Source organism: Pyrus communis, chromosome 7, assembly GCF_041283825.1.
Source record: "Pyrus communis isolate YQ-2024b chromosome 7, ASM4128382v1, whole genome shotgun sequence".
Classification (NCBI taxonomy): Eukaryota; Viridiplantae; Streptophyta; class Magnoliopsida; order Rosales; family Rosaceae; genus Pyrus; species Pyrus communis.
This window is the reverse complement of record NC_142571.1, coordinates 22096822-22112110: the sequence shown is the minus strand read 5'-3', so window position 1 is coordinate 22112110 and position 15289 is coordinate 22096822. Positions and strand designations below refer to the sequence as shown.

At 38.1% G+C, this 15289-nt stretch overlaps 3 protein-coding genes and 1 pseudogene across 4 annotated transcripts; 1 reads left to right on the top strand and 3 right to left on the bottom strand.

The window, feature by feature from the left end:
• Positions 1–416: 416 nt before the first annotated feature.
• LOC137735713 (uncharacterized) lies at positions 417–2285 on the bottom strand. Of its 2 annotated transcripts, none has more exons than XM_088696550.1 (2): positions 2151–2285; positions 417–1364 (listed from the first exon to the last, which is right to left on the bottom strand). In XM_088696550.1, the coding sequence occupies exon 2, from the start codon at positions 1335–1337 to the stop codon at positions 549–551; it is 789 nt and encodes a 262-aa protein (XP_088552676.1). In that variant the 5' UTR covers positions 1338–1364; positions 2151–2285; the 3' UTR covers positions 417–548. The 2 variants fall into 2 exon arrangements, with proteins under 2 accessions (XP_088552676.1, XP_088552675.1); XM_088696549.1 differs by having other exon boundaries at positions 2068–2208.
• Positions 2286–5208: 2923 nt separating this feature from the next.
• LOC148695895 (uncharacterized) lies at positions 5209–7971 on the bottom strand. The gene is made up of 2 exons (XM_088696548.1): positions 7826–7971; positions 5209–7743 (listed from the first exon to the last, which is right to left on the bottom strand). The coding sequence occupies exons 1-2, from the start codon at positions 7862–7864 to the stop codon at positions 7144–7146; spliced, it is 639 nt and encodes a 212-aa protein (XP_088552674.1). The 5' UTR covers positions 7865–7971; the 3' UTR covers positions 5209–7143.
• Positions 5483–6319, top strand: LOC137733834 (uncharacterized; annotated as a pseudogene).
• A 2172-nt stretch (positions 7972–10143) lies between the features above and the next one.
• LOC137733833 (serine carboxypeptidase-like) lies at positions 10144–14275 on the bottom strand. The gene is made up of 9 exons (XM_068473026.2): positions 13527–14275; positions 13086–13254; positions 12436–12555; positions 12036–12179; positions 11800–11950; positions 11404–11492; positions 10825–11083; positions 10579–10712; positions 10144–10444 (listed from the first exon to the last, which is right to left on the bottom strand). The coding sequence occupies exons 1-9, from the start codon at positions 14081–14083 to the stop codon at positions 10316–10318; spliced, it is 1752 nt and encodes a 583-aa protein (XP_068329127.2). The 5' UTR covers positions 14084–14275; the 3' UTR covers positions 10144–10315.
• Positions 14276–15289: the final 1014 nt, after the last annotated feature.

Sequence of the window (15289 nt, the reverse complement as noted above, 5' to 3'; positions counted from 1 at the left end):
ATAACCGTTGGCTGTTCAATGACGACAAATCTCATGGACAACAATTGTTGATAAAGAAAAGAGAACGATAAGAGAACTCTCGCACATTTTGATCCATTTGAAACGAAAACTATTTTGCAGAAGGCTTATACCACGAAGCCATCCTCAAAAGTACTACTGCTTCTAGTTAGCTTTACATTGAATTCGACTAGTGCATCATTCAAAAGCACAACAATGATGTCAGTACGAGGACATTGAAGTCGACTAGTGCATCTTTCAAAAGCACAACCGCAATCCTCCGATACGAGATGGACGAAGTCACAGTGGATTGACAACTCCTGCCACGATGGAATTCAAGATTCATGGTAGCCAATCCACATGAAACTCAAATCACTCACCATAATCAAATACCATAAGTTTTCTTGAACCAATAAGAATCAGAGAATAAATCTTTGTTATCACCCTGGAATATTCAAATAATTGTGTATACATTACAATCCACAAAGAATAACACGCAACACAACGGTATGTACAGGCTAAAGATCTTTCAGTATCGTAGTTTTGACAAGCTAAAATCCTTCTGCATCGCTTGCTCCTCTGCGATTATCTAGATTACCGGCCCCTTCCAACCACTCTTGTAGATTATTTTCTTTATCAGCCTTGAATTCATCGTAGTTTTCTGCCATTGATAATAAATGAGGACTTGACAAGCTACCATCGGCTTGTTCTTCTTGTTGTTCGTCAGCAACATGACTCGACAAGGGCAACTCCTCAAGTTCTACATCTGGCTCAGATGAACTAGTGCTTGCAGAAGCAACTGATAGTGATGGGTTAGAACTAGAGGTCTGTGTTAATTTTTTAGGATCAAGTTGCGGCCACTTGAAACTACTCGCCTTTTGTCTGGCAGATTTGATTACGGTAGAAAAATAACTGCTTTCAGTATCCTGTTGGGCATCACCTGGGGAACGAACCCAACTTGTTGGCTTCCAAGAGCTTGTTCTTCCCATCTGAAAACCTGGTGTTTGCTGATGGATTACATCTCTCTTCGGCTTTTTTGTTGACATAAGCACTAGAGATTTCTTTATATCTCTAATCATCTCATCGGCAACGGGGAATCCACATTCTTTCATTGATCTCAACATAGCTATGGAATCCTCCGAATCCTCAGTGTGCAAAGCTGTTTCACAAGACCTTTCCGCAACATTACTTGTAAGACTAACGAGATTGGGCACTGCATTTTGGGTGTGTTGGTGAATATAAAAAAGCCCTACTGACGGTTCATTTGCCACGTATCTAATCATCTCTCCCAAGCCTTCAGTTATCTCCACTAAGCCATCCACGATGGAGAACTCATGCATCTTTTCAAAGCCAAAGGCAGTTCATCACTGTTTTGGCCAAAAAGGAAGAGAGGAAAGTCAGAAAAGTTAAATGGTACACGCGAAAAAAGAAACAACAAAGACTTATCAATACAGTCGATTAACTTTGTAGCTTCATGCATCGTTAGTCGATATAGAAATTTAACAGTGAAAGGCACTCAAGAGCTAAATTACCAACTGAAAAGGATAAGTGGAATCTACACTTATTGGCTCTATACTATTTCGGCTTAAGAATCACACGCAGTTTGTGCACGTCGAATGAACTCAACCACAAAATAATAAGAACTTATATTTCAACTGCCTGTATTATAGCGGATTGGCACTCCAAAATATTCATTCTACACTCCACCCGAGTGCAAAAAACCAAACAAAATGACTATTTAAGATTGTTATTAATAATTCCATATTTTTCTTATCACGTTACAAGTCCATCAAATCTTGACAGATTATATTCAATCTTTCTGGTAGTCTCTATTGAAATTACGAATCAAATTGTTGCCTATTGTCTTCGAAATCATAATGCATACAGAAATACGAAATCATTAATCCAAAAAGCCAACAACTAAAGATTTCAAATTTCAACCAATACCCATCTCAGGAAACAACAAAATATCCAATACCCAATTCTCAGAATTCGATTTTTCACTAATTTATTCAATCAAATAAGCTGAAAAACAACTAAAATAAGAAAAGCAAAAGGGCAAAATGGTACCCTTAGAGAAGGGGGCTCAGAGGAAACCCTAGAACTGGTCAAGCGGTGTCTTATTGCAGAAGAATAATGTGATTAGGAATCACCTGAAGCTTTTGTTCTCAGCTGCATATTTGTCCAGAGACAACAATCAGCGACTGAGCTTTCAATTCGTTGGAAGAAGAAGAAGGCTTCGTCTCTCACCATATCGCTCTATTCCAAACGACAATGTTTTCTTCTTTTTTCTTTTATTTTTTTTTTCCGGATTTGGCAATCTCACGTGACATCCACGTGCGATGAACCAATCTTGTCATTTTTCTGGTTTCTGGAATTTGACCGAATGCGAATACTCATCCCAATCTCCTCCGCCTCTTCCTTGCTGCTCCACCAGTTGTCCCATACCACCGCCGCAACAAGTTCACACAAATCTGGCGACTCGCACCATAGCGCACGCGTGAAACGCGACGCATCAACATTCCATCCGCGCGTCTTTATGGGAGGTAAGCAATTTATCATACTTTACAAAATTTACCACCTACTTGTATCCTATTTGAAATTTTTTATCATTTCTCAAAACATTTCTTAAGAACATGTATTGAAAGCAATTTTTTAAAAACTCAAAAACTTGATTGGTTTGCGATTTAAATTTTTTAAATCTTACGACTTAAACTAGACAAAAAGATCTAGAAAGAGGGGGTCACATGAGAGAGAGAAAGATGAGAGAGGAGGAAAGAAAGTAAGAGATGATTGAAGGAAAGAGAAAGAAGAGAGAGAATCGTACGAGATAGAGAGGAAGATGAGTGAAAGAAAGAACCGAGTGAATGAAAAGAGTAGATTGGAGGAGAGACGAAAAAGGTAAAAAAAAAAAAAAGAGGAGAGAAGAAGAAAAGAGAGAGATAGATTTGGAGAGAGAGGGGAGGAGGAAAAGAAAAAAAAGAAGTGAGTTTCAGTTTTAAAAAAGCTTAAAAACTCACTTTTTATGTTTTTAGAGAATAAATTATATTTTTGAGTTAGTCTTGAGTTTAGTTTTTGAAAATAATTCTATCAAACAAGTTTTTAAGGCCTAAAACTTGAAAATTGTTTTTGAGTTTAAAAAGTTGGATTTAAGTAGAGTACCAAACAAGCTCTTATCTTCTAGTGATTTTTCTGGATACCCAAGGATTGAAAGAATTATTTACAAAATACCCATTTTCGTTTTTCCTGTTGATTTCTTGATTTCTACATTGCGGTCCAAATACCCTTTTCTCGATTGAACCAAAGCATAGTAAGTAAGGAATTTAAACTTCTGGGGTTGTTATTGATTATATTCGAGTTGAATTTAGTATTCTTGGTTATTGAAATTGAATAACTGTTGGGGTTATTGAAATTGGTATTCTGTATTATATTGGAGTTATAATGGGTTGGATTTCTATAACTTTTGGGCTGATTGAATTTGTATGCTCTGGTTGGTATTGTGGTTATTTGGGCAACGGAAGAGTCAGTCTACTTCAAACATGATTCTAATATAATTAGACCATTTTCAATTAATTGCAGATATATTTGGGCCTTGACTTAATGTAAGTTCATTAGAATATGAATGCAAATTGAAAGAATTATTTTACAACGTAGATTCAGTTGTTTTGATTGATTTCTGAATTGTTTAGAGATGGGTGTTTTAAATTGCTTTATTGGTTTTTGAATTATTTAGAGATGGGTGTGGTTATGAAATTGAGAAGATTTGAGAAACGTTTGTGTTTGAGAAAGAGGTTGCAAAGAATTCGACCAACGGAAAGGAAAAAAAAACAAAATAGAAAACATTGATTATAAAAAGTGACAACAATAAGTTGCGCAGGTTATTGATTTAAATTTGGTTTAATTATGAAGTATAGTGGTATGTTCTAATTTTTAAGGGTGTATGTTGTTCAAAATATGTTGGCAAGTTTTGCACGTTGCCCACTCCAGGTAAAATTTATGGATCCGCAATAGTGTTCAGATTTTCACGGGGTCTTTCTTTTTTTATTGATTTGTGGACCAATCTTAGTTGCGAATCATTGTTGGAAAGATTAATTGGTCTCATTACTTGAGATAAGTGTGTTAAATTGTGGTTACGTTTCAAACCCGCAGCAGAGCGCGGGGTATCTTTGTTAGTTTAATCTATACTAAAACCCAAAACACACTGAAATACTATTTATAAGCACAGTGTGCTTCCTATTGTACCCCTGCTAAGTTTGCATTATTACATTTTGACACAGACAAAAATGCCCCGCAGTCATCTCTTTCCTCCTGATTTCTCCCTACTTGGTCGTCGTCTTGTTTTCCAATTGAAAATCTTGTGCGACTCCTCTTCACCAAGCAGACGCTTTGCTCCAAATCTTTCAAATTGAAATTCCTCTTCAAGCTTTTCAACGGTAATTGGATGATTCCTCCGATGTCCGTCATCAAGGTTAGTATGAAACGATTCCTACCTTATTGACCTATTGCATGTCAAAATCTGCTTCAAATTTGTGATTTAATATAATTGGGCTTTAGAAACAAATAGATTCTTTTTTAGCTGAATTTAGAAAATTACATTCGAATTTGTTTTACATCTGATTCAATTGGATTTAGGGGTTGTGTTTTAGTGTTTCCTGGCCTGAGTTGTATATAAAGAAAAAATAGTGATTTTTTGTGTCCTAAAAAGTTCATCAAGGTCATAGACACGAGTATGATATTATCAAGTAAGATGTCAAGTCCTCTTGCATTCATATAATTACATATGTGAGATGCTTTTATGGGTTTTTGTTGATTTGTTTGCTTATCTGGTATATACAAGCAAAGATGATGACACTGCCACCAGCATTATCAATTTATGCATGAACACGTAACACTTGGGCCAATCTAACCATTTATTTTGAGCACATCACATCAGCAACATAATAAAACATATGACAATGGGGTTTTTTTCAAGTCAATTTTTGTTGGCATGTTGTTGTTCATGTAAGTGTTGATTTGATAAATGCAAGTGCTTTTGGCATTTTATGCCAAAGAAGAAGAAGAAGAATATGTATGCTATAACATTATGAGTCTGAGAACTGAGACATGCGAATTGTATAAGGTAAGCAACAATTATGTGAATTTTTTTTTTTTTTTTGGCTAAGAAGATTGTGTGACTTTTTGATATATTGTTCATTATGAAACAAGGAAGAATAGGAAAAAAGTGTAATATATGATCTCTAACTATTCGACTTTGTTCCAAGCAATATTGTTTGGTGAAATAGTTATGTTAAGATATTGGAGAAAATTGAAAATATTTAAAATTCATTTTGAGGAGGTTCTCATTTTCCAGGTGAAATCTGATCAGGTCCTTCAGAAAATCACCCCGTATGCGGTGTGGATGCAAGTTTCTTGAATGCGCCTTTGATTGAGGCCTACTGTCCTCATCTCTGACTGAAAGTTGGGAGCTTCGAGAGTGGCATCAACAATGGCGGAAAAGAGGAAGAAGAAGAAGAACAGCGACGAAGACGAAGATGACACCTTCTACTATCGTTACGCCTCTTCTGCCCCACAACCCCCAAAACCCACTAACCGAAAAACAATAAGTGCGTCTGGCTCAGGAACCTTAGTGCCATCGAAATCGACCCTCTATGTCTCCAACCTCGACTACTCCCTCACCAATTCGGATCTCCACACCCTCTTCTCCCACTTCGGTAAGATCGCCCGAGTCACCGTCCTCAAGAATCGCGAGACCCGCCAAAGTTGCGACGTCGCCTTCGTCCAATTAGTGTCCCACACCGATGAGATGCACGAGAAGATACTTAACAGGAGGAAGCTCTCCTCCTCTATCGCTGCTGACAACAGTCGGGCAGCCAAATTCATTCGTAAAAGGGAGTACAAGGACAAGAGTCGGTTCTACGAGTGCAGCGAAGATGGGCACTTGTCGTATGAGTGCCCGAAGAACCTGCTGGGGCCCAGGGAGCGGTCGTCGCCGAAGCGAGTAAGGAGAGGTGGCGGTGGTGGTGGTAGTGGTAATGGTAATGATGATGCATTTGGACGAGGAGGAGTATGATAATGGTGGTGAGAGGTTTGAGGATGATAATTGGGCGTCGGTGGTGGATGATGGGGCTGATCTAAGGTTGTGGTTAGGGGCGGAGGCAGAGGAGAAGAGGAAGAAGGTTGTGAAGAAAGCTGGTTACTTTAGTGATGAGAGTGAGAATGATGATGAAGATTGAGTGATTTGGTGAAGGGTTTTAGTTGATTTTGGGAGGTGGGTTTTGTTTGGAATTAGGGGATTTCAATGTTCTTTTTGTTTTTCGATTTATGTTTCGATGATTTGTTCGGTTTTTGCTGTTTTTGACTGAGAAAAGTAGTTAATGTGATGCTGGCTATGAAGCACGGACACGCCATCTTAAGAGCGTATTCCGTATCAGATACGGTATGGGATACGATACGTGCTGATATGCTCCGGATATGTATTTGAATGTATTCGTTGACCAGTGAACATCTAGATGCGTCGTCGATACGCGAATCCGACATTTTGAATATGCAACAAAAGCAACTCGACGATGAAATGATCTAACCAGAGGAGGGGGAGAGAGCGGGAAGGGGAGAGAGAAAGCTCTCTGTAGAAGAGTGTCGAAACGGCAAGTTCTACAATTGGAAAGAAGGCGACGGCGGCAGATTCTATTGTGCTATGTACTTAGACCATCTCCAATGGTGACCTAAAACCTAAAAATATTTAGCCCAGAAAATTTAGGTTTTAGCCCAGAAACAGCTTTTCTACTCCAACCCTTCTGGCTTAAAATTTTAGCCCCAGATTATCAAAGAATGAATTAAGGCTTTTTTTTTTTTTTAAATTAACTTTTTTTTTAAAAAAAAAATTATGTAGACTATCCTAAATTAATTTTATGAACATTTTAACCTAAAAATATTTAAATTCCGATAAATTTTGAAAAATCACTAAATCAATACATGAAAATCAAGATAAACCACATAAACTTAATACCAACGACATTTAATAAACCACATAAACTTAAAAAATAAAAAAGACAATTAATAAACCACATAAACTTAAAAAATAATAAAAAAAACAATTAATAAACTACATAAACTTAATACAATCGAAAACTCATAGACTACATAAACTTAATAATGATATTCACCATCTTGACTTGGTGATGGACTTGGGTGATAGTCTTGAGATGAATCATCATCTTGAAATATACTCCTTGTGGCATTCCTTCGTAAAATTTCCTTTTGCTTACCACGTAAGTATCTCTTCCTCTCTGGAGTGTATTTGTCGAGGTCCTCCATTATCAAATTTGTTTCGTACCTTTCTTGCTCCCTATCCCCTTGTTCCTTCATGGCCAAAAGCATTTGGGCCGATTCTTCTTGCCGACGGCACTGGATTTCGTTCATTATTGCCATATCGCTAGCAAATTGTGCACGTGTCGGATCTTGGGACTTCCCTTTTCTCTTTGCTTCCTTTTGCTTATCTCTACCCGGGGGCCTTGCAAAAGAAGAAGTTGGGGTCATTTGTTCGACACCTTCATTGTCGGCAAAATTCACACCTTCATTGACATCATTTGGGGGTAGGGCTTCATTATGAAATAATCTTCCACATTGTTGGTTCGCATCGGTTCCCCACCTCGGACAATCCTTGAGGATGTTCCAAGCATGATGCAACTTAAAAGCTTGATTTTTTGGTGTAGTTCTTGTCTTGTAAATTGTCATTGCTTTGTCACCCTATGCAACAAATACATAAAAACAATTAGTTGCAAAATACTATTATATACATGACAACTAAAATATCAACAAATAAACTCACAATTTCTGAGGCGCCCCTTCCACTAGGCATGTCAACCATGGCTCTCTCCAAACTTCATTTCCATAAAGTGCACGCTTTGTTGATAATCTTCCACCGATCATAAACACCACCAACTTCCCTTCGACCGGCGTTGGAGTTTTCATGGAACTTATCAATGATTTTACCCCATAAAACCTTTCTATTTTGATTGGTGTCGACGGCACCATCTTCGCTAATCGAAATCCATGCCAAACATAAAGCAATATCTTCGTCAAAGGTCCAATTACGACCTCTAACATGCTCTTTTGCCATCTTGAAAATTCTAGAAATGAGAATAAATGGTATAAAGAAAAATTGGAAGAATTGTAGGAGAAAAGTGAGTTTTGTGTGGATGTTTGAACAAATACATAGGTATTTATAGAGTTGTTGGTTGAATTTTAAGTTAAATAATTTTTTAAAATTATTCTAGCCGTTGGATTTAAATTTGGACCGTTAGATCTTTTTTTTTTACTGTTATATTTAATTATATTTGATCTAAGCCGTTGGATTCAATAAATACATAAATATAAAACTAAAAAAAAAAAAATTGAACCTGGACCGTTGGATTAACCAACGGCCCATTTAAATCCAGTCGTTGGATTGAAAAAAAGTAGCCGTTGGGCTACACAGTGGGCTGACACCCGGGGGACAACCCCACGTGGGTGGGCCAGCTTGTGTCAGTCTCAGTTGAATTGTGGGTGGTCTGGCGCGTGGGAGCTGGGCAGTGGGCTTCACAGCCGTTGTTTCACTCTCAGTTGGTGGGACCATTTTGCTTTGTGGCCTAAAATTGGGTTGGTATTTGGCCTCAAAATAAGTTTTAGATTTTAGGTTAATTTTAGGTCATGGGTTGGAGTAGATTTTTTTTGGGGGGGGGGGGGGGGGAAGGGAAATTTTAGGTTTTAAGGCATTGTTGGAGATGGTCTTAGGATTTTTTTGAAGTCACGTGATATTTTCTTTTCAAACCAAGGCTTCCGTTTTATGAGAAAATAAGGCCATATATATTTGTATTAGAAAATAATGCATATTTTTTAGCATCCATGCCGTATATATTTATTTATATACAATTATTAATATATATATATATATATATATATATTAATATACATCAATGTATATTTTTAATTAACGTATCCATACCGTATCGTATTTTAATATTTGAAAAATAATCATATCGCTGAGTCGTATTATTGTATTCGTATCCGTATCCATATCCGTGCTACATAGGATGCTGGTTTAGCTGAGCAACAAAGTAGAAATGTAGTGGGTTTTAGATTATGTGGGATTTGATCGTAAATTTTGTTGCAGTTTGTTTCGATTTGTGTTGATTGGAAAGCATGATCAAATATCTTTGCTTGTTGGATACACATACTTAAGCTATGCAATTATGCCTGATGTTCATTTTCAGATGAGGTGGTGGCATAATATTTCCACATTGTAGCATCTGATCGTAGTTTCAAGCATCCGTTGTGTTTCCACATTTCCCCGGTCCGAGAGTTTTCTTAGATCAGGAAAATATTTTGGGATTTTTGCTATGTTTAGTTGAACTTGGCAACGAAGTTTATGCGATCAATCGCCTTTTTAACTGTTGGTCAAATTCAAATGTAGGTATAACAGCGATCAACGGTCAAGGATCACCTACCGATACACAAGGAGTCCCGTTCTGCAAGGATAGTCTGAGTAAATAGGGAAGGTCTAGGTTTGTTATGAATGACCCCGTATGGAATATAGGTAATAATATCAGCAAAAGGACGTTCTCCCCTGCTACCAGACATGCTGAGCTGCACATATTCATGTACAGAAAAAGCGGCCGGGGGAGTAAATGGAAATTCACTGATACTGTTTCCTTTACTGCACATATTCATGCTTTTTGCAGGAGACATGCCTGCGTAACATTCATCCCACTCTTGTAAGCGATGACATGATTATCTTGAGGAATTCTCCATCTAGCTGTTTCAGAAACTGTTGTATCTGCACGAGAAGACACATAAGATCGACAACAATAGGAGAGTAACTAACCGCCACTTACAGGTGACTGACTATATAGAGATACGGGAATCTAAAGCAAGGCATTCGGCAAGTGTATCGTATGTTAATACATTCTAATGGTTGTAACTTGTAAGATCGAATCTCGAGTGTAGAATAAATTCTCGTAACCGGAGACTGATAGAGGAATATCCTTCTGCTTCCATCTCGTATGCAAGGGTGAATGCTCTGTGTTGGCTGTTGGAGGATCATATTACTTCAACCACCCAAATTTACAGACAGAACCAAGGCATAAATTGTATATAAAACTACAGATATTTATCCACAAGCAGTCTTTCTTATTCATCTTAAAAGTAGTGTAAGCAAACGTAGCACATTGTCAAGAAACACTATTAGCTTCACCAGCCTAGGCCAAATATTTACAAGCGTATTGAGAAACTCTGGAAATCCATCCTGTACTCTTCACTCCGTTCATGTTCCCGCGCAAAATCACATCTGAGCAACCAGTTTTTCTGGTTCCCTTGCGGATTCAGCAAGTGATCCCTGAGTCCACCTCCTCAGCATCTCTAGTGCAGCCTTGGGTTGGTCCATTGGAACCATATGACCGGCGTCATGGACCTGTTTGTAGCATACCGTATAACTAGTTCAGCAATCGGGATCGGTAATTAATCATTATCTATGGATGGATGGAATACAGACATGTGTGAGAGAGAAATCCAGATATGTAAAGAGAAAAGGAGAGAGAAAGAGACCTTAAGGAAACTAAGAGGCCCATAGTTCTTGAGAACTCCTGCTTCTGAATCATCGACAACAAAAGGAACTTCCGGAGAAGACACAAACTCTTTCTGACCAGACCATTCCATGGCATGGACCCATCTTGAGTTACCTATCGCATACAAATTTACATGCACGGGTAAGAATTACACATCACAAATTAAAAGAAAATATATTTAACGAGTGGTTTGGCATGTCGTATCAGATAAAGCTTAGAGGCCTACCAAGCCAGTTGCAGATTAGATCATATTCTCCTGCATACACAAGCAATTGGATTCCGTCCTCGAGAAGAGTAGGGATGCCCACTTCGAGGTTCCTCATCCAGTCGACCAACATGGCAAGATACACTGTAGTGCTGCATGAAACAAATTTTCTGTCCCCAACTCCAAGTGACTCTCTAACAGATTTCTGGTTCAGGAATTTCTCCATGTTTGAGAAGTCGTAGCAAAGGCTACCCTCACACTTCTTTCTGATGTCATAGTACTGCACATTCATAATATTAGAAAAATTCTGTCAAACTTCAGATCATTAGTGGGATACCAAATGCTCATGAAATTTGCTAATAACAATAAATATTTCCTGGCTGAGCTTCAGGCAAAAAAAAAAAAAAAAAAAAAAAGTTTAAGAACATGCAATTGTAGAAACACATTAGTTTCCGCCTCTTTAATTGAGTCCTGTGAACCATTTTTCAGAGCAATAAGTTTCACGTGCTTTTTTGGAAAAGAACATGTAGAATAATAAAATGACAACATAAAGATTAAGGAGCAATCATTCTGATAATAATGAGTAACTGATCTTCTTACATTTATGTTTCCAGCCTTCGCAATGATGCTAGTGAATATGGTATTGCAAACAAAATACGAAGCCACGCAAGAGACTTTACCATCAGTGCCTGAAACAACAGAAGTATATGTTTATTTAAACAGCAGCAGTAACCAACTAATGTGGCTAATATGTAAAGACACTCTTGCATAATACAAATAAAACATTCTTAACTTAGAAAAGAGAGAAAGAAATACATGGAGATGAGATATAAAAGAAAGGAGCCACCCCTAACGCGTTAACATGAAAACGATCAAAAGAACTGCAAATTCTAATTAACAAATTCGCATGTCATAGGGTCTAAAGATAAAAACACGGTAATAGAAATTTGAAAAAAAAAAAAAAAAAGAGGAAGGGGCCACTAAAATGTCACTTACCACAGAGCTTTATAGCCATTTCACAGACTGGAAGCACTTTGTTAATGAGATTATAGGAAGTGTTTGTGATTAAGCCATTGTCCAACGCAAAATCTGTGTAAGCTTTATACTGGATTGCAGGATCAGTAAGCCCATTGCCAATGGCAAATCCCTGTTCAACAAGATTTTCTTAACTTAATAAACCACGATATGACCCATTACAATTATCAAACTAGTGTATATTTGAGATATATAACCTTTAAATTTATATGAATTCCTTCTTTAGCTTTGTTTCCTCGGTGAACTCGAGCAGCAACAGCTGGAATGTAGTGTCCAGCATATGATTCTCCAGTTATGAAAAAGTCATTCTCTGTCAACTCAGGGTGCTCAGCAAAGAAGGCCTAATACCGTAGATAGGCAATAAGTCATATTTCTATCCGTTACAGCAATAAACCTTAAACATCTAAGATGTTTGAGAATGACATTAATCTATACATACATATGTGTGTGTGTGTATATACATGTATGTATATGTGTATACATATTCCATACACAAAATAACTGCCATTTGGTGATATGTTTATAGGAAACTAAAAGCTCAGACAGTTTGTGAAAATTATAACATTACTGCTTCATAAATGAAGGATAATGACATACCTGTAAGAAGTCATAGAGGTCATTACTAACACCATCTTCAGAGTGACGAATGTCACGTCTGTCACTACTATAACTAAAGCCAGTCCCAATAGGCTGGTCGACATACAGAAGGTTAGATGCCTGAAAAATCAGAAAATGTATAAAAAAAAATTGGTTACGTCTCCGGAAAATGAAGAATGAGCTGACATCAAGTTCCATCATTTCCAAATGATTCTTATTTGGATGACTAACATTATATGATCATCCCAAATCATCCAACAGCATCAAGCTCTGACTTACAGAAGTAGGAAACATATAACCAGTGACAGCCTCAGATATCATGCAGGTAAAAGTAAATATAAGTGAAGAGGTCTCTTCGAGTCACTTTCATTCCAGTGCAACATGATTTGGAAAAGGTTCTATGAACGATAACTAGGAACAAAATATTACCACAAATAATTCTAGGACATGTTTTAAAACCTCTCCTATCGAATATTCAGTCACATACGTGGTAAGTATCTCGTCATATGGGCAGAAATGAATTAGTCAACAGAAGAGACTCAAAGATAGCGGTTGCAACTATCAATCTGTTAACACTGCTCACGCCGGCAATAAACAATCACATCCAAACATAACAATGAAGCATAAAGTGACAGAGAGTTTCATATTACCTTATCCCAGCCATACTCGTTCCACACAAGGGACAAGTTATTTGCGATGGTGAAAGGACCATTCTCGTAAAATACAGCCAATTCACTGCTGCACCCCGGACCGCCAGTCAACCAAATAACAACAGGATCCTTGTTGTTGGTGCGAGATTCGAAGAAGAGGTAAAACATCCTACATTACCACAAAAATTGAATAGTAAGAACACCAAACGAGCAGCTAAATTCACTATACAATCGAAAAAAATCCAATATTCTGCATAATTTTGAGGACCTATTGTCTTAAGTTGAGTTCCAGCTAAGGATAAATTTTCTGCATAAAACCCTAAAATTCAAATGAGATCAAAACAAAAACCCCTAAATTACTTAAAATCCACCTTGCAGCGCGAAATTAACAGTTCAAAGTATCATAAAGACGACGAAATTTAAAGAGATTACTAAGCTCACTTAGCGGCATGAGAATGCTCGATCTTATAGTAACCGGCATGGTGGCCGAGGTCCTCGATGGAGTCTCCGGAGTCCACGAGGTTGGGGAGCCTAAAGCGCTTCTCGACGAGCCTCGGCGCGTCGGCGACGGCGGCGTTCGAGGAATCGGAGGCGTCGATGATGTTGATGTCTTCCTCGGGGAAGAGATTGAAGGCTCTGATCAGCTGCTTCGCGTGCACGGAAGGGAAGCTGGACCTGGCGAGCCCGAGAGGGTTCGTGAGCTTCGCGGCGGCGAGAGGAGAGAGGAGGAGGAGGTGAAGAGAGAGAAAGGCGAGGAGGTGAGGGAGGAAAGAAATCTTGCATTCCATGGCTTGTGCGTCTGCGTTTTGGGTTGAGAGAGAAGGAATGAGAAACGGAGACAGACTTAGCGAAAAGCGCCGGGCGGTGACAAACTGTCGTGTGGGACGACGGTTTATATGTTGACTGTTTCGAGGGACTGGGTTCGGGAAAATTGCAATGCGGGCAGGTGTAGGGAGGGAACGGATCGCAGGCGTTGGATTTTGTATTGCGGGGTCCATTTTTGGAGTATTTGGTGTGATCCGTGAACCAGGGTGCAGGGGATTTCCGCCTCGTTCCGTTCTGCTTGCAACAAAGGACTTGCCTTAAATTAATAAAAAAAAGGGGAAGAAGGAATGTGGGGTTTATAATTTCGTGTAAAGCTGCACACTGTTGGAATGCACGCGACAGAGGAGGTTTTTGAGGTTGTGGATGATTCCATTCATTCTTGCACGATTGATATGACTGTCTATTTATTGCACGACTAGTTAATTCGAGACAAATGGTACGGAAATAATATTTTTGGAGTCAAATCGTGCCAGTTGGATTGTTATGAGGTCATTAATTAATGAATTGGATTATTATCAGGTCACACATTGATAATTCATTAAGAACACATGTATGATATGTAAACGATACGAACATTATTCGTTTGTTAAGTTTACACATTAGGCATAACAATTTCTTGCATGACCTATAAACCTGACATGAAACGACACGACCTTTTAACAAGTCGGGTATACGATTCATTAAGATAAAGAACGAAAATGACAAACACAACATGTTTGCTAGATCTAGGACTACCAATAGAATAGAGTTGTCACACAAATGAAATGTGTGAGGTCAAGTTGGACTAAGATATAGGAGGTCTCACTGTTATATAAAATTAATCGAACATGTGTCTCAACTCGAGATATTCTTTTGAAAAGAGATTTATGTTTGCATCAGTCATGTCCATGAGCCATTGTTAGCTATTTGACCCATGTGTAACAATTTGTAACGATATAATGCCTAATATAAAATCATGCTAGCTTCAGTCATACATGCGTTAGTTTGAGCGGTGGAAGAAGATTGGATGGGCTCGTTTTGCTATGGAAAGAATGTGAAGTAGGAAGGGAGGTGCTGTAGAAAGCTTTGAAATGAAATATATACCATGAGTTTGCAATATTGTAAAAAGCCTTGAAATGAAAGAAGCTTTGAAATGAAAAGGGTGCAGCTGTAGAGAGATTTTTTGATTTTTTGAGCCCAACAAGATCCTTTTTGGATTTTTTAGTGAGGATTCTAGAGATTCGTAAATCGTGTCTGTTCATCGTACATCGTGCGATCAGTTTTTATCAGGTACTATTTGTATTTAATTTTAAATAAAAACATTTTAAAATGATTTCTGACCGCACGATGTACGATGAACGGATATAATTCACAGATCTTCGGGATCATCACAAAGAGGA